Source organism: Pyxicephalus adspersus, chromosome 3 (assembly GCF_032062135.1).
Source record: "Pyxicephalus adspersus chromosome 3, UCB_Pads_2.0, whole genome shotgun sequence".
NCBI classification, from domain to species: Eukaryota; Metazoa; Chordata; class Amphibia; order Anura; family Pyxicephalidae; genus Pyxicephalus; species Pyxicephalus adspersus.
Genome location: NC_092860.1, coordinates 49477583 through 49500684, shown reverse-complemented (window position 1 = coordinate 49500684; position 23102 = coordinate 49477583). Strand labels below are relative to the sequence as shown.

Genomic DNA, 23102 nt, shown 5'->3' with positions numbered 1-23102 from the left:
GGCTTATAGCCAAAAATCCCTATTATAGTCATATGTCACTAACACAGTCTAAGGCCAATTTCTTAGGGGAAGCCAAATAAACGATGTATGTGTTTGGGATGTGGGAGGAAACCATGCAAACGTGGAGTGAATATACAAACTCCCTGCAGCTAGTGCCTTGACCTGGGATCCAGCGCTGCAAAAACCACTGTGCTAGCCACCATGAATGCTGCCATGAGTACAGCACCCCATAGAAATTAAGTAGGCTGCAATATATACCATTTACTCAGACAAGAGGACAAGACTGGTTGTCTACCGGAGGGGTTGGACAGCAAATTGATGGATAAATGAAGGTGAATATCTAACCAGGTTGGCTGTACCTGTGATTGCTTGACTGGTGACTGCATTAATCACAATGTGTACTAAAAGTTAAATTGACCTCTTCAAATAATGCCTGCAAATCCTGCCATAAAGATTTTTCTTCTGGGCATTCAAGCACTTGCTAATTTATGTCCTTCTTTCTGCATTGCAATAATTTATGTTCTTTCTGCATTGCCACCCAATAACATGCTGACACATATTGCTCCCTGGGAAATAGGCAAAAGTAACCAAAAAGTGACAGTGGTTTAGAAAACATAGAAACCAAGCAGCACTGAGCTTCAGTAAAGGATGTAAAAAGGTATAGGCATATATTTTTTAAAATGACAATTGCTTATGATACATTTTTGTATTATTTAGAAAATACATTCACTTTAGGTAAACAAAAACTCTTCCCAAATTCCCATCCTATTATCTGATCAGGTTCTTCCTGATGGCTGCCTGTAGGAGGCGCTCACAGCACAGCCTTCTTCCTAGTTGCAGAGTTGGGAAGCTGCAGTTGCTGGATGGGTAGGAGGGAGAGAGTCTGTTAGTTTAGCTGCTTGTGAGATCATTTCCTGCCCGGATCCGAGCACAGATCACAACTACTATCTGTTGGAGGAGCAACAGGGTGTAGCTTTTTACTCCAGACTGAATTCTGCCCCAGGGGGAATAAACATGTCTTCAAACTCCAACCTGAGCACCATGCAGAGACTGGTGGAGCAGCTGAAGCTGGAGGCCAGTGTGGAGAGGATCAAGGTAATAGAAGATGTCATTTTGTTTGGGTGGGACAGAGATAAGTTGGGAAGACATGTCATGGTTGTATCATGTGTAGATGTGCTAGCCTGGCTTCATGGAAGATGCTGCACTGCAGCCTGTTGCATGAAGAATGATTCATCTCTTCATCACCTCTACCAAGGGACTGATCCTGGTGTTATGGGGTGAGAGGTTTCCTCTGCTAGTTTGCTTCAATAGGGGGTGAAAGAAAACCTGGACTTGCTACCATTGGTAAACTTTGCTTTTGAAGATGCTAATTGCCTGGTTGTTGACCCAAAGGCTTCAGTTACTCATCCAGAACAACTATGACTTTTCTCAAGCTTTACATTTCTTCCAGGTGAGAAACTTAACGTATTGAAGTCACAAACATCCAGGTTACTAACATTTTTAGAAGGAGGTCAACATCTCAATTTCTTGTGCACTTTACATTTTTACTGGCCACTGTGCGTCCTGGCACACAGCTCTGTTCATCGCTTCCTATAAATATGGAAAACATATAAAGCACTAGACATAAAAGTATCCTAAACCAAAAAACACCTTTTTTTTTACTTTTCATGCCACTTTAAGTTGTTTAACATGCAACATAGAAGGCAAAAACAGAAGGCAGGACCTACATGGACTCTGGAGCCATTGTACAATTTTAATCCTTTTGAAACCTTTTAATCCTTCCTTATGTAGTAAGTGGAATTAAATCTGGTGTAAAGATTGAATTCTGTTGGGTATGGTTTTCCCTTTTATAGTTGTGACATAGCCTCTCTTGTCTGTTTTGTAATATCACCTAGTGTTTTTTTCATATCTATGCTACTCATATGCCTGATATTTTGCTATATGATCACTGAATTCTATTGAGAGCATTGTCTTACCACCAAATTACTTCATTGTATAATTTTTCCATATAGAATACATTTTTTTAATTCTTTAACTGGTAAAACCAGACGTGAAAAGACATCTTGGACACATTGGATGGTTATCTTTAGCTTTATTATTATTATTATACAGTATTTATATAGCGCCATCATATTACGCAGCGCTGTACAAAGTTCATAGTCGTGTCACTAACTGTCCCTCAAAGGAGCTCACAATCTAATGTCCCTACTATAGTCATATGTGGTTAATGTAGTCTAAGGTCAATTTTAGGAGGAAGCCAATTAACTTAACAGCAAGTTTTTGGGATGTGGGAGGAAACCGGAGTACCCGGAGGAAACCCACGCAGACACGGGGAGAACCTGCAAACTCCATGCAGATAGTGTTCTGGGTGGGATTCGAACCCAGGACCTAGCACTGCAAAGGCTGGAGTGCTAACTCCTGAGCCACCGTGCTGACCCACTGTGCTTTAGACTCTCAAATGACAATTTTCTAGGACGCTGGATATTAAAAGTTATACATCAGATATTTTTGCAGAAACACCTGATTGTAGTGTTTTGCTGGTTCCATACTATACAGAATGTGGTGCCCAAAAATTGGCTACCAAACATTTTGTGAGCAGTAGTCCGTCTATCTTAACAAGGAATTCCTATCATTGTGAGTGGACTAAAAGAGGGATAAGCATGTTATTAAAAAAATGTTTTATTTAGGGTTTATAAATTACCAGACGTTATGTTGGGAGTTGTGTAGTAAAGGATCTGCAAAGGCGAAATTGTTATATGTGCTTGGGCATGAAATCAAATATTGCAAAAGGATTTATGAATCTGTTACCTAAAGACTGCTTGTCACTTGCCTGAGGACTTCTGGCTTTGTGTGTGTTCGAAACTCAGTTTGCCTGCAAAGGTTTAGCACGAAACATTTTGTATAAACGGGAAGAAGTGGAGCATTTATATTGACACAGTGCTAATTTTCATTAGCAGAGGAAGGACTTCAAGGAAGGAAGGAAGAAATCAAGCTGGAATCTTCTACTAAATTTATATCACTGCTTTTGTTTTCCTTCTACAGAACTGACACATTTTGTCTGTGTCTTCTAGATGGTTTGATGTTACAGGATATATGATGCAGAAAAGACATGAAATATTTAGTAATATTACAAAAGCTACTGTAGCACAAAATTGCTGAAAAAAAATCAATGCTGCTTAAAAGAAAAAAGTGTGAGGACAAAAAATGAACTGCAGTTTGCTTTGTATGGGGTTGTATAGCTTTAAAAGAGTGCCCATGGTAACTCCAGGCTAATGAAAGTGCACGTGAGTGTTAGAACTGGTCCAAAGTGTAATAAAAGGAGATGGCATGGTCTGAAGAATCACACTAACACAGCAGTGATTCTCTTTGCCTTATTGAGAACCAATTAGAGAAAGACAAATTGACAGACTGCTGTATATTTGAACAACAAAATTTTCATTTTAGGAAGTGTTTGTTAGCTTCAGACAACTGTGCAGCACTGGAAGACAACTGCTATGACCTGTTGTGAGGTGCAGACACCAATGCTTATCTGGTTTTAGCATGTATCCTAATGTATACTACCTCATAAACCATAATAAGAATGTAACCTTAATAAGAAATGTGAAGTAAAAATCTATAAAAGAGAGTTATGGCATGAGGAACTTGGGAACATTTGTCTAGGGCAGATGTAGGCAAACTCCGGCCTTTAGGCCAGATATGGCCTAGCCCGTATTCCAGTCCTGCCTAACGCCCCCCTAGTTATTTATTGTTGGATCCGGCCTAATTGAATTGTTGCCATATCATTGAGTTCCCACACAGTAACCCCAATTACTATGCCTAAAGAGCAGAAGCAACATGCAGCTACTAGTATCCGAAAGGTTGACTTCGAACGTCGTGTCTTCAACTCCGAATGGACTGACGAATTATTCTTCATCCAATGCGGCAACTAAGTCCTGTGCTTAGTGTGCAAAGACACCAACAGCACTTTTAAGCAGTCAAACCTAAAGAGGCATTTCGATGCCAAGCAGTCGTACACGTATAGAGACTGCCACATGCTCAGTTTCCAATGTTATTAGCCTGTGCCAAGCGTGTGATCGCAATGTTTGGCAGCACTTATTCGTGCGAGCAGCTGTTCTCCAAGATGAAGTTTTGACAAGCTGCGCTCTCAGCTCATTGACAATCACCTTAATGACATTATGTTGCTGAACTCCTCATCATTAGAACCTGATTTTGTATATGTCTCTAAAAACATGCAACATCATGTTTCCCATTGATCGTACTGTATTTTTAAATAAAAAACCTTTCCTTGGACACTTCTTGACCTCCTGAAATGGCCTAGTAGTCCAAAAAGTTTGCCGACCCCTGGTCTAGGGCTTGGATGTTCATAGAAAGACTATAAAACTAGCAAATTGCCCTAGCTCTGTATGCTAGCATATGACATTCAGATCCAGAACCTTTCACCACTACATCTCCTGAAGCCAACATCTTCACCACCAGGTCTTCCGAGTCCAACAGGATCTTCTGGGGTGGTCACTAATGATGTAACTCTTGCATGTGCAGGCTGTACACAACATGGACTATGCAGTTTAATTTAGTGAAAAACAAAAATAGCCACCGGGACCAGGGGAAAGGTTTTTATTTTAATGTTCTGCAACACTTCACAGTACACTGAAAAATCAAAATCACTTACAGGAGCTCAAAATTCATTATGCCTAGCAGTGAATGAAGTTGTGCTGACTTCAGTTACTTGATCATGTGCAAGCAATAATGTCTTCCGGATGAATGAGTTTTCTTTGTGAATTAAATGATTTATGTTTTACTCTTTTAGAAAATTGGGGTCATGGTGTTGATGTTTCTCTGCCTGCTTATAGATAGGAGTAGTCAGACAGGCAGGGTTTTGTGACAATCTTGTGCCTAGCATCTAATATCATTGCTGGATGAGCCCAGTGTCTATGATGACAACTGATTACTGATCCTCTGCACACATAATTAAATGCCTACTTGTCCACCATGGATCATAGCACAAGCATACAGCTGTAACCTATCTTTAGGAGAAATATGCAGACTGGTGTCACTGCTACAGACTTAATTTACCTGGATCCAAGGAGAATGGCCATTTCTGACTTGCTGTTGACTGGAGTCTTATACCCCAGGATCAACTGTGCTCCCATGTAACTGAATAGGAGTTATTGGGAACCATTCTGCACAATCATTTACAAGTGGTCGTGGTGGAGTTGATGAAGTATCATGTCACTTCTAGCTATAAGGTTATTTTTCTTTTGCTGGGGGAATAACAGCACCACAACGGAAGGGCAATGCATGCAAACTGATTGCCCCTTTGGTTCGGTTTGATGCTCCTGGGAGCATAGCAGAAGTTTGTAAGGAAAGGAAAAGAATCAGGACTGCAGTGTCACATGGCCATAACTTGCAAGCAGGTTAGAGGTTTTTTTTAACTAAAGAAAGGATCAAGTCCAGAGCTATGGGCATTTTAACAAACATTGGAGATCTGTTTTGAATTTGGTAAAGTAGTGATTTATTTATCTAAGGTTTTTTGTGGATTAAAAGAACATAGCTTTATGGCCGTTCCACCACTAGGACTGGAACTCCAAATGCAGACCAATATAAAATAAGCTCCAGAGTTAGATGACAGAAGGAGCTCCATGCGTTGGGTGCTTCCCTCCAGTCAATGCTCTGTATATCTCTGTGACACAATTCAGTAATTGTATGCAGTGTCCAGCCTGCAGGCAGTGAGTGCTCAGTAAATAGAGGCATGTATTATTCAGAACATTTTTTGCTTCTGTGTTTTTACAGCTATTGATTCTGTTATCCTAATAGAGGGCTCTGAATCCCAGCTAGATCAAAGACTTAGTGACTGGAAATAATGTGATTTATCCATTTCACTGACATACTATCCGAGTCATCATTGTTAGCTTACACTACATACAAAGTCATAGAAAAAAATCTAGAGAACTTTTTTTTGGGAAAATATCACTGTATTTGATATTGCACAAATATTTTTAGTTAAAAAAAGTACATTTGGGGGTCTTCTTATAAAGCATAAAATCTGACATTCACTGAAACATTCCCTGGCGCAGAAATATTTACTGCCATTGAACCTTGTAGATTCTCCACCAGAGAATATTTCATTGAATGTCAGATTCTCTGCTTTGTTTTAAATAGACCACTAATCTGTATGTAAAGAATGTATTTATTTTTTAACATTTAGAGTGGGAAAGGGTTAAAATAATAATCAAGGAAATGTTTGCTTTCAGCCTCCTTCTGGGGGTATTTTCCATTAAAGGAAATAAAGTTAAAAAGTTACCAAATTCCCAGTAAGGTATTGATTACATTAGAGTTATGACAAGGGTCCAAAATTTCAAAGAGTTTCTGAGGTTAGCTTAAGCCACATTGTCATTGGCTGGTTAGCCAATCCCACCACACCCCTGTTAAAATGCAAGGTTTTTGTGATACAACAAAATGAGACCACAAAAAATCATATCAAAAATTTTGCCACCTTTAATGTGACCTATAACCTATACATGTCAATTGAAAAACAAACCTATATGTTAGGGAAAAAATATACAAAATAAATCATACAATAAGCTGTTTGCATACATGTGCTCACCCTTAAGGAGAAAGAAAACTCAAATGTGCCCAAAACAAAAAATAATCCACTTACCTTTAATTCCACATTGCAGTGGATCGGTCCAGAGGTTTCTTCCATCGGGTCTGGATTGTCCTGGCATCCGTCTTCAAGCCCGCACCCCAGGCGCCGCCATCTTCGCCTCTTTCTCCAGGTTCTTCTTCCTGTGTCACCTGACACAGGCACAAGATCGGGTGATGTAGATGGCGGATAACTTGCCAATCTCACTGTGTATGCGTAAGATCAGCTTTTTTCCCCCTTTTCATGAAAGGGCTATGCGATCAATCATCCTAATCAAAAATAGAATTTTTACTATACATAAAAGGATCTTTTCTGAGTTTAGGTACGCTTTAAATAATACTTTGTTAAAGCAACTTTTGATTTATTTACAGCATTCAGTCTTCTTGGGTAGGAATCTATCAGCATGGCACATCTTGAATTTGCCCATTCTTCTTTGCAAAAGTGCTCTAAATTTGTCAGATTGTGAGGACATCTCTTGTCCAGAGCCCTCCTCAGGTCACCTCACATATTTTTTATTAGATTTAGGTCAGAGCCCTGGCTGGGTCATTCCAAAACTTTCATTTTCTTGTGGTGAAGCCATTCTTTTGTTGATTTGGATGTATGCTTGGGTCATTGTATTGAAAGGTGAAATTCCTCTTTATCTTCAGCTTTTTATCAGACACCTGAAGGTTGTGAGCCAAAAGTGACTGATATTTGGAACTGTTCATAATTCCCCCCACCTTGACTAAAGCCCCAGTTTCAGCTGAAGAAAAGTAAACCCAAAGCATGATACTGCCACCACTATGCTTCACCATGGGAATGGTGATTGCTTTTGGTAATGCAAAGTTTTGTTTTTGCACCAAACATACATTCTGTTATTGTGACCAAAAAGTTCAACCTTCAACTCATCAGACCCTAACACATTTTCCTACATGCTTTTGGGAGACTTGATATATATTTTGGCAAAATTTAGCCGGGCCTGGATGATTTTCTTTTTGTTAAGAAAAGGCTTCCGTCTCAACCTTCCCGTATAACCAAAAGAACACCAACCCCACAATGAAGCATTTTTATATTTTTTTCCTTAATAAATGTGTTTGTTTTCCGTTGACTTATGCAGGTTATAGTATTATAACTATGGTTAAAATGGGAAAAGTTTTAAAAAGATTTTTTTATTTTTACATTACAAAAACTTGGCATTTTAACCAAGGTGTTCACACATTTTTTTATCCACTGTATATAATAATTGATGGACATAAATATTTTAGCTAGGTTTCTAAAATTTGTTTTGATGTTGAGTAAACAGCTGCTATACATGTAGATTTGTCATTAAGTGCTTGGAGATGAGGATAAACTTGCCGTTCAGCTTTTATTATCACCCTTTTGTGTTCTGTGCCCACACACCTCTTTGCAATATATAGCCCGGGGCATTTCAAAACCATGAGATGCTTGTGTACAGAATATTCTAAAAATGGTATTGTTAAGAAAGATGAACAGCTGTTCTCTTTGGCTGTAATACTTTTCCTTGTTTCTGAATAGAATTATTTCTTAAAAGGCAATGAACAATAAAAAGAAGAATGAGCTTTGGGAATCCATATCATACAGAAATGTATTATGTCAGCCAAATTCCTAAGCTTTAATACATGTCATGAAAGTAAAGCTTACATCAAAACTTGTTTCCTTTAGCTTTTGGATAGGTTTGTATATTGTATGTGTCAGTTAAAGCAATTTACACTCAAAGCAGGTATGAAGATAGAGCTTGTAAGCAGAGGAATCCTTATTTTATATTTAATATATAAAAGTCATGGACGTGTCCCATTTTGTACAGCTGGTGACAATTTAAAATGGTGCGATATCCCCTCAGCTTTGGGGAAGTTTTGTCACTTTGTGTTGTATTTACTAGACAGGAATTAAAGGGTATTTTATCTAATTAGCGCTAGACAGCAGTAATATCTCAACAAAAATTCTAACCCTTCCCCACTCACTTCCCCAAAATTGCATAGGTTTCCTTTTACTTTCTCATCTTCGAGATCCGAAACTTTATTCCAGTAATTGTTGCCTCTTGTTTGCTCCCACCACCAGTGTAGGTCCCCTGATTAGGTTCCATAATGTAGCACATGTTAGGAGGAACCTGTTGGGATAGAAATACAGATAGTCCCAGGGTTAAGGACATCGGCCATACGGACGCCTCCGGGATACGAACGGGGCTTCCCTGTGCAGAACGAAGCCTCGAAGGGGGCGGTGTGCATGACTTGCAATCTTCTGCTAAACACAGCTGAGGTTGTGGGTGATCTTAAGGACTGAGCTCTTTCTGCAGCCTCTTGTAACTCATTAATGACCAAGAAAAACTCTGCAGTTGTTCTTTTTGCTTATCAAAGCACAGCTTGCTTCAGGAGTTAATGACATTTTTTTGCTTTGTTTGTGATAAACTCACAGTGAGGATTTATAATTGCATTTATTAAAACAATGTACCTGTTCTGACTTACATACAAATTAATCTTAAGAACAAACCTACAGTCCCTATCTTGTATGTAACCCAGGGACTACCTAAACTGCAACTGCAATTGCAGTCACTGTTTCTGTCTATGCATCACCTTTATCCTGTCTTCTCTACTTAATAAGTTTTGGGTTTAGAGACATGCTGTTAAGAATGATGAATCAGGACAACAGTCCTAGAGAGAACATCTCAAAAAAAATTCCACAATTAAAAGTTATTGTCTCTACTCCTTCATTACAAATGTTCCAATTTCCTAATATTTCTTACAATATTTATCTTGTGTAACGGTTTGCTAGTTTATGGGAGGTTAAGGACCAAAGAGAAGGGTTCAAGAATGCAAGATTTTTAAGGTACCTAATATAAATTGGTTAAAACATCAAAGTTTATTAAAATGAATTAAAACATGTGTATAACTAGTAAAATAAAATTATTTGACTCAATAATTCCAAAAGAAATTAATTTCCAAAGTTGACTGAACTAAATAAAGCTATATGTGAAATATTAAAATTACTGTTAATCATATCCCACAAAGAACAGCATCAGATGTGCCGCTCAACACGTTTCACAGTTCTGGTCTGCTTGCTCAGGAGGGGTTGCACAATTTCAGTGGCATATGAATAATTATAAAAAAAAAAATATTAAATCTTGGGATAAGGAACACAGACACACACACACACACACACACCAAATCCAGGAGGCAAAGGCTGGAAACACTGAATTTTCCAAAAAGGAATTAGTTCAAGAGTCAATAGCTAAATCCTAATGGGTTTCAAATTATTAGAAAGCTTGTCCATTACAATAAAGAAATATATATTGTTTATAGGTCAAATACCAGAGAACATATCAATGGCCTGGTAGGAGAGGAAGGATTTCTTGATGTTTTACCTCATTTATATTTGGCCTATTAAAAAGCCCACTTTCTTAAACCCTTTTCTCTGGTTCTTAATTTCCCATTTGGTAATTTGGGATATGGTACCACCATGGTAATTTATACTTCCTTGGAGTCCTTTCTATTTTAAATTGAACTATTTATTACTTCCTTATCAAGCACTGGTGACATTTTAAAATAATTATCAATCCTAAAAAAAATGTACCTAAAATCTGTTTCTGTGTATCTGTGTATAGTAGTTAGACCTGTGAATAGTTATTTTGATGTTGATCCCAGTAAATCAACCAGACTGAACTAGAAAATAGCATCTTAAAAACACTAAATGCCATAAAGGGTTATATTAAAACCATTATCTTTATTTACATCATCAATTAAAATGTCCTTAGACCAAGAATTAAAATTGTGGTCACACATTAAAGGACAATTGTACAAGTATTCCAAAGGTGCCCAGTAATTTTGTCTGCCCATTTTGACATCCAATACCACTAATACTCTTCTCACAATATTCATAATAGGACAAATTGTGGGTAAACCAGCTAATAGGCATAGAATAGAGTTCTAATAAATTACATAATCTGTCAATATCTACCGCCCATCTTGTGTGGTTATATGTGGTTTTGTTAGGAGTTTTAACACTTCTCTACATGTGTCTTCTCCTTGTGCTTGTTTCTAGCTCTCTATTTCCCACTATAGTGAATAGAGGCTGCTGTATGACTAACCAGCAAACAGCACCCATTATTTCATTACCTGTGTTTTTCATTGTTTTCATTTTTTTCCTTATAGCCTGTGCCTGACCAGGCAACTGTTGGTGTAGTGGTAGATCCCAATACTAAGACTATAAATTTGAACTTCTAGCTTTAACTTTCTTCTTCCTCACTTGAAGAGTGTCATTTTTTTCATTAAAGGCAGTAGACTAACTTACCTGCACATTTCACTTTCCATGCAAAAAGCATTGAAACCTGCAGCCTAAACCTACCTTATTTCCTGACCAGTGTGACTTCAAGCATCATGAAGCCCCTCTTACATTTCTGTGCTGTCCTTGGCCCTCCCTTTTTGTCATCTAGTGTCAGTATTATAGGGGTAATAACTAGTACACTGGAGTACATTGGAGCCACTGCTCCAGTCTGAAACCTGTATCCTAATTAGTAATAGGTATTAGAGTCCACATTTCTATTTTGCATCTTTTTTTTTTTTTTTTTTTTTTATACTTTTTAGCTACAGTTATTGTGACAGAGGAGAAGAGAACTCCTCTGTCACCACCCACAAATCAGTCTCCTCCTGCTTATGGATCCTCCTCTCTCCGGCAAGAAATCAGCTGACTTCAGAGATAATAAATTACTGCTGATCGCTTTTTTTATTTTTCTGTGGCAAGTGTGTTTGACTAGTGGTCAAATCAGGTAAAATAAAAAAAAGACCTTTAATAATTACAGGACTGGTTTCTCCTGCTAATCTTTGCATCATTACTCTTCTACTATTACTTAGTTCTTTAGTATGGAGAGTAGCAAAAAGAAATAACAAGAGAAGCAAGAGCCGTAGAAACCCAAGAGATCAGTACTAGTAGTGTTGGATTTCCTGCAGACTTTGGGTTGCAGTTTCTTTTAAAAGGAACAGTGTTCAGTGACCAGACATTTGGAGAGGTAAGTAGATATAGTCTTCTTTTACGGGTTTAGCTTGGCTAGGTATAGTAACAGAGCTGCTTTAAGTTGTTCTCTACTTAATTTTTTAGTCATACAAGTGTCAATGTGTCAAGCGTGAGCAATACAGCCAAAATCCCAGAAGCAAATACAAATATTTTGTTCAGCTTCATATCCTGTTTAGAATAACTGGACAAGAAAGACAGCTTGTGTGTATTCTAAGTGATTTTCAGGATAAGCTGCTTAGTGTAAAAATACCATTTTCTTCCTTTCCACATTCATCAAGAACAGTTCTGTGCTATAAATAGCCTGTTGGCTCCGTACATTACAATTAAATTTTCTTAAATCAGCTTTTTGGACAAAGCGCCTTTCCTTTTGCCTTTACTTCTGCAAAAACCTAATTATATACTGGCCCATAAACAACATTTTAAAGCTGTAAATTCACTTCTGCTAACACAGGGGACTTTATTGCACTTACATATTCTTCAGCAGTAAAATGCTAAGAATATGTAAGTGCATAAGTAATGCTAAGTAAGCAAGCAATCTCTGGCCTTTCAAACTGTATGAACTGTGAAGTTTCATCAGGATGTGAACTATCCTTAGAGATCGCAACAAAAATGTGAAAATTGGGTTTCAATCTGTTTCTAAAAGCTTGGAAGAAAATAAGAGGAAATATATAGTGATTGTGGGCTTCTTTTAATTATTTAACTGCCATTGATGTTTATCACATATCGTGGCAAGCGAAGGGTTAAAACAAGGGGGTTTGTTTTAAATTTCATCTGCAGGCTGAGGGCATTTGAATTGTTCAGGGTGAGTTTAAAGTTTCCTGATCACTTCTATGGATGGGGAAAATTGTGTTTTTTTTTTTTTTTTTTGTTTTTTTAGCCTCCTTTGTAATCGTTATTGAACTTAAAAAGTCAACAATTGAACAGAATAAATGTATGGAGAGCCCCTGCCTCTGTTGGCATACATAAAAATAAGGTTACAATCCCCCCCTACAATGCCCCCACATATAAAAATGATGATATTGCCACACATGTGAGCTATGTTTCTAGAGCCAAAGCTACTTGAAAACATTAAGTTGGTAGGCTAGAAGAGCTCTTAAAGTGCCACCAATGGAGAATGTTGGGTGTCATTGTCCTTTTATGATGGGGTTTTCTTTTCGATTTACTTTTAAATTGTACAAAAAAAGGCACATTTTTTACTTTAACAGCAGCGGTATATGGCTAGATCATAAAGAGCTACTGGTAAAATCATAAAAACCTCAAATCAGGAAAGTAATGTTAGGAAGCATTTATATTATTCATGGATAGGTTTCTGTTTCTTTATCTTTTAGGGATTTCAATAAAACAATACACTGTTTTCAGTCAATCCAATTCTAGTAGCAACTGGGTTGATAAGTGTGTATAATATGAACACAGTGTATAAAATCAAAGCGGAGGTCAGAATATCTGTTTTATATTCCAAATGTGCTTGTACATTGCATCTCATTTTCTCTCATTTTCAGGAGTTAAGTGACATTAAAAGGGCCAAATTAATGTGACCATGTGGCACCCAAAGTAGAGCAATAAATGCCAGGCTCCCCTTCCTAGCATCTTGGATAACATAGGAAGCACAACACTGTGTGAAGGCAGGACTTGTACTTTTAGTATGAAATACATCAAGATGGTCCCATGTGCTTCTAAATGGGAGAGGTTGGGATCCCAGTTGAGCCTGCGGCAGAAAGCTGTGGCTCACCATGCGTCTAAAATGGTCCTTAGAAATCTTTTCAGAGCCAATAAAGTAGACCAAACACTAGAATTTGTGATTTATATAAAACAAGTAAATAACCCCTTTTTATTAGGCAAAAAATGTTTGTTTTTTTTGTAAATACTTTATTTACTAAGAAAGGGGGTAAAGACTAAATGGGAAGCCCAGAGCCTTGGGATACATACGTCACATATTACAGAAAGCTTTGGCTGCCCCTTCTTTGCGTGTCTGATCTCAGGCATGTGCAGAAGGCGTTTTTCCCCCAATGTAAAAAATAAATGCTGATTTCATGCATGCACAGTGTGAGATCTGGTGACGTAAGCAGAAGCTGGAAGAAGATAGAGGCGCCCGTCAGTTCCTCTGCTCCAGGATAAAGAAATAATCCAGGACGGTACTGGATCGAATTGAAGCAATCTGGGGAGGGATTGAGGGCTCTGTGGAAGTAAAGGTGTCATTTTTTATTTTTTGTTTTTTATTGTACTACTTTTTTCTGTGTTTGGCTGTAGTTATACAAAAGCATGTTAATGTACATGAAAAAAATTCTGCAGGCTACTATTGCTGATTTAATACAATTGGCCAATGCTTTGGCTTTCTGATTTGCTACCTCAAGACAAGTAAAGATAAGAAGCTAAGAAAGGCTGACCTTTTTCTGACACTCCTTTATGGCATGCTTGCTTTAAGTCTGTAAGAGATGACACAGCCAGGCAACAAGCATTTTAGTAATGGCAGCTCCTGTACATATGACAGGTTTACTTTAACTGCATTAGATAATATATTCTAGACCCTTGCTGTTTTTTTTTACTTTTAGTAATGTTTGACACAACCCTTGTTTTGTTTTGTGACTGATGGACTGTCATAGGATCTGCAGCACCTGCAGGAAATCACACGTGTTACGTGAGCTTCAAAGAAAAGACCATCCTTTGTTTTGTTCTTTATCCATGCATGACATAATTCCATGTTGAAGCAACTAAATAGGAGTTTACAAATTAAATTGCTCTATAATATATTAATATATGATATATGACATACAATATATAATACTGAGATATTGTATATCACAATAAATTATAAAAAATATGTAAATATTTTAAAAATATTAATATATATATATATATATATATATATATATATATATATTTATTACATCTTTCTCCCTTCAGCTCTTTAGGCATGTTGTATAAACCAAATGGTGCTAACCCCACACATGTATACTTCACACAATAAAGAAACTACTCCACTTTATTCATGACATTTGTTAATGATCTGGCTACCTAGGTGGATAGGTTATTATTTTCTAAATAGAAGAGCCATGTGTATTTTTATATTATTCTTGATATCCCTTGTGTATTATTTCTATCTATGCCGTAATTCAAAATGAAAGAAAGGTATTTTGCCAACATGCAGGAGTGTTCTGTGATGAGACCATTTATGATTGCTGCCTCTCCTTGTGCAGGATAAATGGTCTTCTATACACAGTTTTCTCAAGCAGCCTGTACTAGGGGAACAATGCTGGATTTCTTATATACACACACACACACACACACACACACACACATTTACAATGTTCTCCCCAGAATTTATTTTTAGGCTGCGTGGGAAGAAGCTGTAGACAGCCCCAGTATTGTGTTCCAAGCTTTTAGTAACCATCCAAAAACAGCTGGGTGGTTACTGAAAAGTGTCAGGTAGTGTTCCTGGCTAAAAGGGGTTGGCAAGAACACTGTATACATATATCTTAATAATGAATGCAGAATTGTATTAAGGTCCATTACTGGGCAAAAAAAAAATCTCCCCCTTTGTAATCCCCCCCCCAAAAAAAACTTCTAAAAGCCCCCATACTGCCTGTTGGAGTCTCCAGAACCTATGAGGACGCTGCTGATGAGTGAATCAATAGGAATGTGTCATGTACACACAAAAAGAAGGACTCCTCCACTTTTAAACAAGCAAAGGGGAAGATTGGGATTCGGTGATTTATTGTGTCAAGTGACTTTGGACTTAGTTACCCTTTTGAAGCATTTATGTTAGGTTTTTATGCTAAGATTAACTAGAGGGTATTATTTAGGGGGGAACTTTCCTGTACAGACAGTAATACTAATTTAAATGTTCTATATCTGTCTGCCGTTCAGCTTTGATGAATAATGATTGTTCCTGGGCTGTGGTAGAGAGAACTATGTTATTTGTCTTATATTTGATGTCACATCCCTTCAAGACCTAAAGCTAAATATTCTGCTGCCTTTCTACTTGTATCAAGTTCAACCACTGACCACTCTCCAGCAGTTATTCCTGCAAACCATGGCATTAAGTTGTGGGAAAACTACAGAGTGCAAAAATGGAAACCTTGTTTTTAGAACATCCTAAAATAAACTTTGTAACAAAATGCTAAACCAAAGCAGGAATTGAAATGAGAGGGGATTATCTCTGTGCAATACATAATTTTGGACCATTACATCCTATTTACATGGATTATACTTGCTTTGATTACATTTGTATTTATTTTGATACGTGTATTAAAGCTTTTTGATATGTTTTCTTTGATCTAAATGAATAAACCATCTGCTTGATCAAGCTGATCTTTCTCCAGTGCGGTAGTGGAGAGTGGGTTTGTGTCTAGAATAGGTACATGTATTTAGCACTGTTTAACTACTACTGAGGTTTCATAGAATCAATCTTGGAGCTCCTTAAAATAATGAAATAAAGCCCCATTAAGATGAGATATGCATATGCAATACGTTAATGGGGAGAGTGTCCTAATTGTGGCAGGACAAGTTGCCCAGATAAGTGACAATGTGTTTTAAGCTGGGTGGGAAGAAATTGTAGGGTGTCAGCATCTGTATTGTGAACCAACTCTTTAGTAACCACCCAAAAAAAAACGGGTGGTTACTGAAAAGTGCTGGGTCCTGTGCCCGGCTAAAAGGGGCTGAGGTGAACACTGAGTGGTGTTAGATTCATGTATTTAGCAAGGTGAATGGCGTTGTTTACTTTATTGTTCTGAGAAATGTACAAAGCTTTTTGTAAAACATATTGTGGTTTCTACATTTCAGCAGTGTTTTTGGATTTAACATATTTCCCCTGGGCTGTTGGGCCCCGGCAGAGCTGTTACACCAAATTGCATGTGATGGTTGAGGGTGCTGGGTAAATATTCAAACAAACACAATGAGATCACTTTTTAGTAGTATATTGGGTGTGCACAGCCTTATGTTTACCTGTCAGAATTCTTATCTTCCTAGATATTAGTAGCTAACAGCTTTTGCTAAGTGATAAAAACTGTAAATTTAAGACACAATTTAGTTTAAGTGCGGCATTTACTCACTACCTGATGTATTTATTGAGAAATAGTTCTAATCTCACCCTGACTGAAATGGTACATTTTTACATTTAAAATGCACTTTAAAACAATCGTTCTTAGTGAAAGGGAAATGTACTATGAATTCAGCACTAAATGGAAGCAATTTAGTGTATGATTACTGTATGTAATGCCATTCATTTTTAAAGTCTATGTGAACCTAAAAACAAATATTGAGTATTACAGTTTACCAGTCATTAGATGTGGTAGCTTTGTTTTTTTTTTCTTTTGCCTAGTAATCCTTCTTATAGCATACTTTCTGCAATGTATTACTACAATGTATTCATGGAGGCAGCCATTGTTGTCAATAAGCTGCTGACCTGATTTGGACTACAAGCATATCTTTCTCTTTATTGCCATATGTGAAATTTAGTATTTCCATTTCTGTCAAAATCATCAGGTAGTATGTGTGTTTTAAAATGTTTTAAGCCCTGAAATGAAACACCAACACAGCCACCATATCTAAGAACTATATGTGCAAATACTACTATATATTACAAAAATGTAGGTAACCTAAACTTTTAGTCTATACCCTGGTTGAGGATCAATAAGTAATATTAGTAAGTAATAAATAATGAGTCTTTCTGTTTAGGAGGATCTAACTGTTCTGTTTATAAAACAGGGGATCTGACATTACCTCAAACATTACATTGGTGGGAATCACTTATTGCAAATAAATACATGGACCTGAAAGAGTGTTGCCATTTCTAGCCAAACAAGTCTGAACACTTTTTCAATCAGTAAGTGATTGGAAGTCCAAAAACATAGTTTATGTTCAATACTGATCACTTTATTTTATTGGATCAGAAGTGACCATCAGTTTATGTGTACGAAATGTGGATTATTTTGTCACTGATATTAATTATTATGGAAGCTTGAATTCCTCATACACAGGCTATAGTGTTAATGTCTATGTTCCTTTATAGGTTTCCCAGGCAGCAGCAGAGCTCCAGCAGTACTGCGTACAGAATGCATGTAAAGATGCTTTGCTGGTTGGAATGCCAGCCGGAAGTAATCCATTCCGTGAGCCCAGGTCTTGTGCACTTCTCTGAGGATACTGCATTGAATGATAATGATACTGACTGAGGTAAGTACTGACTAAAAGTACTGATTTAAGCATAACACAAGCCAAACACCTAATGACATTGTTACAATTTTAACAGTAAATTTATCTATGCATTACTGTCATTAAAATAAACAAAAACACTTACCTCTACCTCTGCAGAACCCCTGATCCCTCCACACCTGGCCTCAATCCGGTTGGGGTTGACTACCTTTTTATATAAAGCAAAAATTTTGGTGATAAGTCTGCTTTAAGCAGAAAAGCGTTGGTTGGATCTCTGACTGCCCAGTTTAGTTATTTTTTTTATATTAGCTGTAATTGTTTGCAACTGGTTAAATACCACTGACAAAGGGGCTGATTAATTAAAACTGTCCAGGGCTGGAGAGAATACACTTTTATCAGCAAACCTTGAATGGGTTTCTTAAGTCAATTGCTATTTGTAATCAAATGTTTTCAATCATGGAACAAATCCATTCCTGGTGTGCTGGATCACCCAGCTTTACTGATTAAAGTGTATCTTATCCAGCCTTAGAGAGTTTTATTAAATCAGGCCAAAAGTCCAAAGTTTTGTGCTGGAGCATACAACAAAACTGGAAAAATAGTGTGCTAAAAAATATGTACTTTATTTGGGAAGGAATGGGATGATTACACTTTAGGTAAAACGTTCACATGAAAGCGCTACTGGGTAAGAATCACTCAGATGGAAACATGTTTTAGGCTGGGTCTACACGGAAGTTTTTAAAAACGCATGTAAACGTTCCTACTGCATTTTTATGCGTTTTTTTTTTTGCACTTTTATTAGTCTTTTAAAGCTTGCATTTAAAACTCTTGAAAATGTGGGAAAACACCCCCCCATTGAAGTTAATGGAAACGTTTATCTGCGTTTTCCAGATTTAACCCTGCATTTGAATTTTTTTAAATGTTGCAAGCAGCGTTATAGATAACGCTCATAAACATGCCTCAAGGAAACATCCTGGTGTAGATTAGCCTATTGGAATGCATGGGAATTTCAAACATGGGCTTTGAAAGCCTTAGGTTAACTGCTGGGGAAAACGTCCGTGTAGACTAAGGCTTAGTGTGAATTGGAGTGTGGCTCGGGGTTGATTTTCCATACCAAAAGCGGTAACCCTAAGCCAGGGAGTTTAACAAGCTTACCTGGTAAGCGGAGCCTGCGGCATCCTCCAGCAATGCCTGGAATTTTTTTTCCCTGGCGATGCCGGGGATCTGTGTAACCTGGCGATGTCCCGCCAGCATCTGCATCCCTAGCGTGTGAATGTTGGGGATGCGAGGCCAGGGGGAAGCAGATGTCGGCCAGACATCTGCGTGCAAGTGTGTGGCCGAGGGGCGGGACCAGGCAGGAAATTAAAATTACTAAATATTTTTTAATGTACTGCTTTTACATTTAAAATACCTAATATTCACGGCCAGGGAGGTTAAAATTTAGAATTGAATATCTCTACAACTCCTATGTTAAATGCTCTTTACTTTTCATTTTAGGTAACCAACCACCACTTGGGGATCTGAAATATATATAGCCTGCCTTTTCCTGTGCCATTCCAAATGTGGACAAAGCCTACACCTTATGAATATTTATTATTTTTTTTCCCCACAATTCACAGTTTTTTGCCTTTTTATATGATTTGATTTTCTATAAAAAAAGCCTGATATTTTTTTTTTATTTAGAAATGTTTAGAAATCTTCACAGACACTGAAGTACTTAAGTATTTCACACAACATGCGCCTACAGCTGCATTGGCTAGGATTTGAATTTGTGATTGTTAAAATAATAAAGAAATGATGACCCTTTTTCTATTTATGGGAATTACCTAGTATTTTTGAACAGGTACAAATGTTTTATGAGAAATAATAAAATGGTATAATAAGCTTGAGGGTATATCTTCCTTTGTCCTCTGAAATGCAGCGATGTATGTTATATTTAAATATTTTTAGTTTACATAAGTTTTACATAAAGAAAGAACTAAAATCCAGTTGGTATGCCATCTTTTATGGATGTCTAGGCTATGGGGGGAATATAGCTGGCCATGTGCCTAATTAAAATTTGGTAAACGGTCTCTGAAGGAAGTAAATATTTAGATTAAAAAAACCTGGTATGAAGGTAAATGAATAATATTAAAAGATGAAATATATGTGTCTGTGGTTGTCTCTTTTAGAATATTGCAGGGATTAGTTTTCAGGTAAAATGAAACTAGTTAGATGTTCTTAGTTTTCATGAAATCATTTATTCTTGTATGGTCAAGTTTTAAAAGACCCTGTTCCTCATGTTTTAGCTTTGTAAATTGAGCCTAGTATGTCCTGTGTCATTGTCCCAACTAGTAGCAGATGAAGGAGAGTATCTAAAGCTACGTATACACATCGGATGGTCATCATCCAAAAATCTGACGTGTACAGCATTTCCCTAACGTCCTTCATCAGTCTGCCCTGACAACTGGTGTATAACCAATTAGCTACCCCTCACTTATTCCCCCCCCTACCTTCCTTTTCTATAGAACAGTATGATGCTATGTGTACAGAACTCCTTTGTTCATCAGTCACCGATCTTGAAAGATCATTTTTTGCAACAGAAAATTTTGACTGCTGTACAGGGGTTAGGAGTTAATACACGGAGTATTAAACAAGGCTTATCTTTCAGTTTAAGTGGTAAACTGTTATGAAAGGCAGACTAATGGGGTAATTATAATAAGCTCTAACGTTTAACAATTGTTGGTTTAGGGAAGCGTTAAAGGTTTGTCTAATAACTTTAAAATCCAAAGTGCTCAAAAATTTCAAATATGGTAATCGCTGAACAGGTTTTAAGCCAGTTGATCATGCTATGTCTCTTCTGCAATAAAACAAACTTACTTTCCTGTTCACAGTCTTTTGTTGAATATATACTGGGCTGCACCTGTGCATCTCTGTGTTTAATCCCAGCATACCCAGGTTTCAGGAATTAATGACCTCCCATGCTTGTGAATCATTTCAGCCTGGCTAATTATTATGGCTAAAGACCTGAACCTGGAAGAAGACCAGGAAAAGATGTTGGCATCGGCAATGAAGCAGGGCAGCGTATGAGAACCATATATGGCCTAATCCTTAGCAGAGTGATTGTTCTGAGCTGTGAGAGCAGTGGAGAGATCTGTTCCTGACTTCCCTGCACTGAAACACCTCCTGCCTGTGATTTGCCACTGGTAACAGAGACTGCTTCTGAAGTTATTTGTTCCATCCCCTGTATTGACACCAAAGGGGCTTTGAGAAGGGATTACAGTATACAAGAAACTGAAATTAAAAAATGTACTAAGGGGCACTACATAGGAGGAGAAGAGGGGGGTTTGAGAGTATTTTTAAGGTCCTGACTTGAGTTTAGCTTTAGGCCATACTGCCTGGTAATAAGCAAATGTAAGCCTTGTTTATAAAAGCCTCACCTTTATAAGACCAGTATGGATAATATTTACAAAATATTTGCAAAGCTTTCTGCATGCTTTTTAGCACCTCTGTTGCAGCTATTTATCTCAGTTTTGGTTAAGTTAAACACGGCTCTTAAAAGCAGTGCTGTAACTTTGCTATCAGGCTTTAATGGGCTTTAGTACTACATGAAGATTGTTGAAAGCCTGCTGAAGCATGCCAGCTCCCCGTTTATAGTGACAGCCAACAGTCCTCCTAATATCTATTTTGTAATCTCATTACTGAATTGTGTGAACAAGGGTCTAAAACTCAATCATTTGTAGCATTGTGGCACATGTAATACATAAAAATGGTTTTCTTCATGTACACATCATAGTTACTCCACAAAAATGTGTATGTTCAATAAAACATGTACACGTGATACTGATCACCAACACCAGGCCTAATGCTGCCTTGCTTGAGCCTCCTCCTTTGCTTTTATTTTTTTTATTTTTTTGCTTACCATTTTCCGATGTCTTTTGACATGTCAAAGTTGTATGATGCTTGGTATTATATACCATATAAGACTGTCATCTTAGGCCAAACAAGAGGTACTGCATTGTCAGCCCTAATAGATGATCTTGAGATTGGAGCATTAAAATCTAGTGTACACGTTAGTGATCTTGTCTAAAAGAGGTGAGGTATACAACATTAGGCAATGAAAAACAATGCAATATCTTGGAGCTGGGCAACATGAGAAGATTTTCCTAACTGTGAATGCAGACCAACTGTAAAATAAACCTAACTGTATATACAAATATTAAAAACTTTGTTCTGGGAACATTAACATGTCATATTCACTGTCTGTCTCTTTTAATCCAAAAATATTTAGAGATTCTGAGTTATTGATGTATACATAACAATTTTTAGCTTTCCCAGTTCTAGTTATAATAGCAATATTTAGGAGAAGCTAAATGCAGTAAAATTCCGAGTTTGAATACATAGATATACGCATTTTTAATTTGCAATTCCCTCAGCCAGGTTTGTTATCAACACATTTGACTTTCACATTTTCTATTTACATATTTTTATTAACTTTATTTTAAAACATGTTAATTTCAAAGTGTAGCCTTTTTCAGTTTAGTGCTGCAGGATTATATTAAAACTTTCTATATTCTTCCTGGACCATAATTATATAGAATTTTTTGTAGCATAAATTTTAAAACTTTGACAAGCAAGCGGGTAGTGTGATTTTTCTTTAGACACATTATTATAATTTATTATAATATTTTAAAGTTATGTCTGAACAGAGGCTTTTGTATTTTAACAGGCTTTCTTCCATGTTATTTCGGTTTGTCAAAACATTAAAAGCAATGCTAGTTCCGAAACTACAGCTATATAGTATAGATCATATAGTTCAAAGAGTGTAACAGATACTGTATTAAAATTTTCTAAACCTTGCTAAACCAGGATCACTGTGCTGTCATCCCAGAATGCTATTTGACAGTTTGACATTTTCAGAGGAAGTCAGATCACTCACTTAAGGCAGAGCAAAAACCAGTCATTGGCCAGTTATTACTGTAGGTAAAGTGTATGTAAAATAAAAAGCTGGGTCTGTATTCACAAACAAGACAAACATTAACAACTTGCTGCACATCATTTGATTTGAGTATGTAATTTCTCCCAAACCATCTTTGACTCAGTTGACAGAAAAGTATTCTGATTCTACTACCTATGACCTGCTTCATCTATTAAGCAGAACTTGTATTACAAGCCTAGGATAGCCCAACTATAGTTTTTATTCTACTTTATGAAAAGTCAATAGTTTTCATACTATTCTACTTTCTAGGGTGAAAAAAGGACACTTTTATACACAAAGTATATACAAAGGATGCACTCTTATGTCCGCAGTTAGTGATGTGCTGATTTGTTG

The 23102-nt window shown here is 37.1% G+C and overlaps 1 protein-coding gene across 1 annotated transcript; it reads left to right on the top strand.

Moving 5' to 3' along the window:
* The first annotated feature begins 900 nt into the window (after positions 1-900).
* GNG10 (G protein subunit gamma 10) lies at positions 901-19675 on the top strand. Its single transcript, XM_072404520.1, has 3 exons — positions 901-1095; positions 17655-17815; positions 19289-19675. Exons 1-2 carry the CDS (start codon positions 1015-1017, stop codon positions 17778-17780), a joined length of 207 nt encoding a protein of 68 aa, XP_072260621.1. The 5' UTR covers positions 901-1014; the 3' UTR covers positions 17781-17815; positions 19289-19675.
* Positions 19676-23102: the final 3427 nt, after the last annotated feature.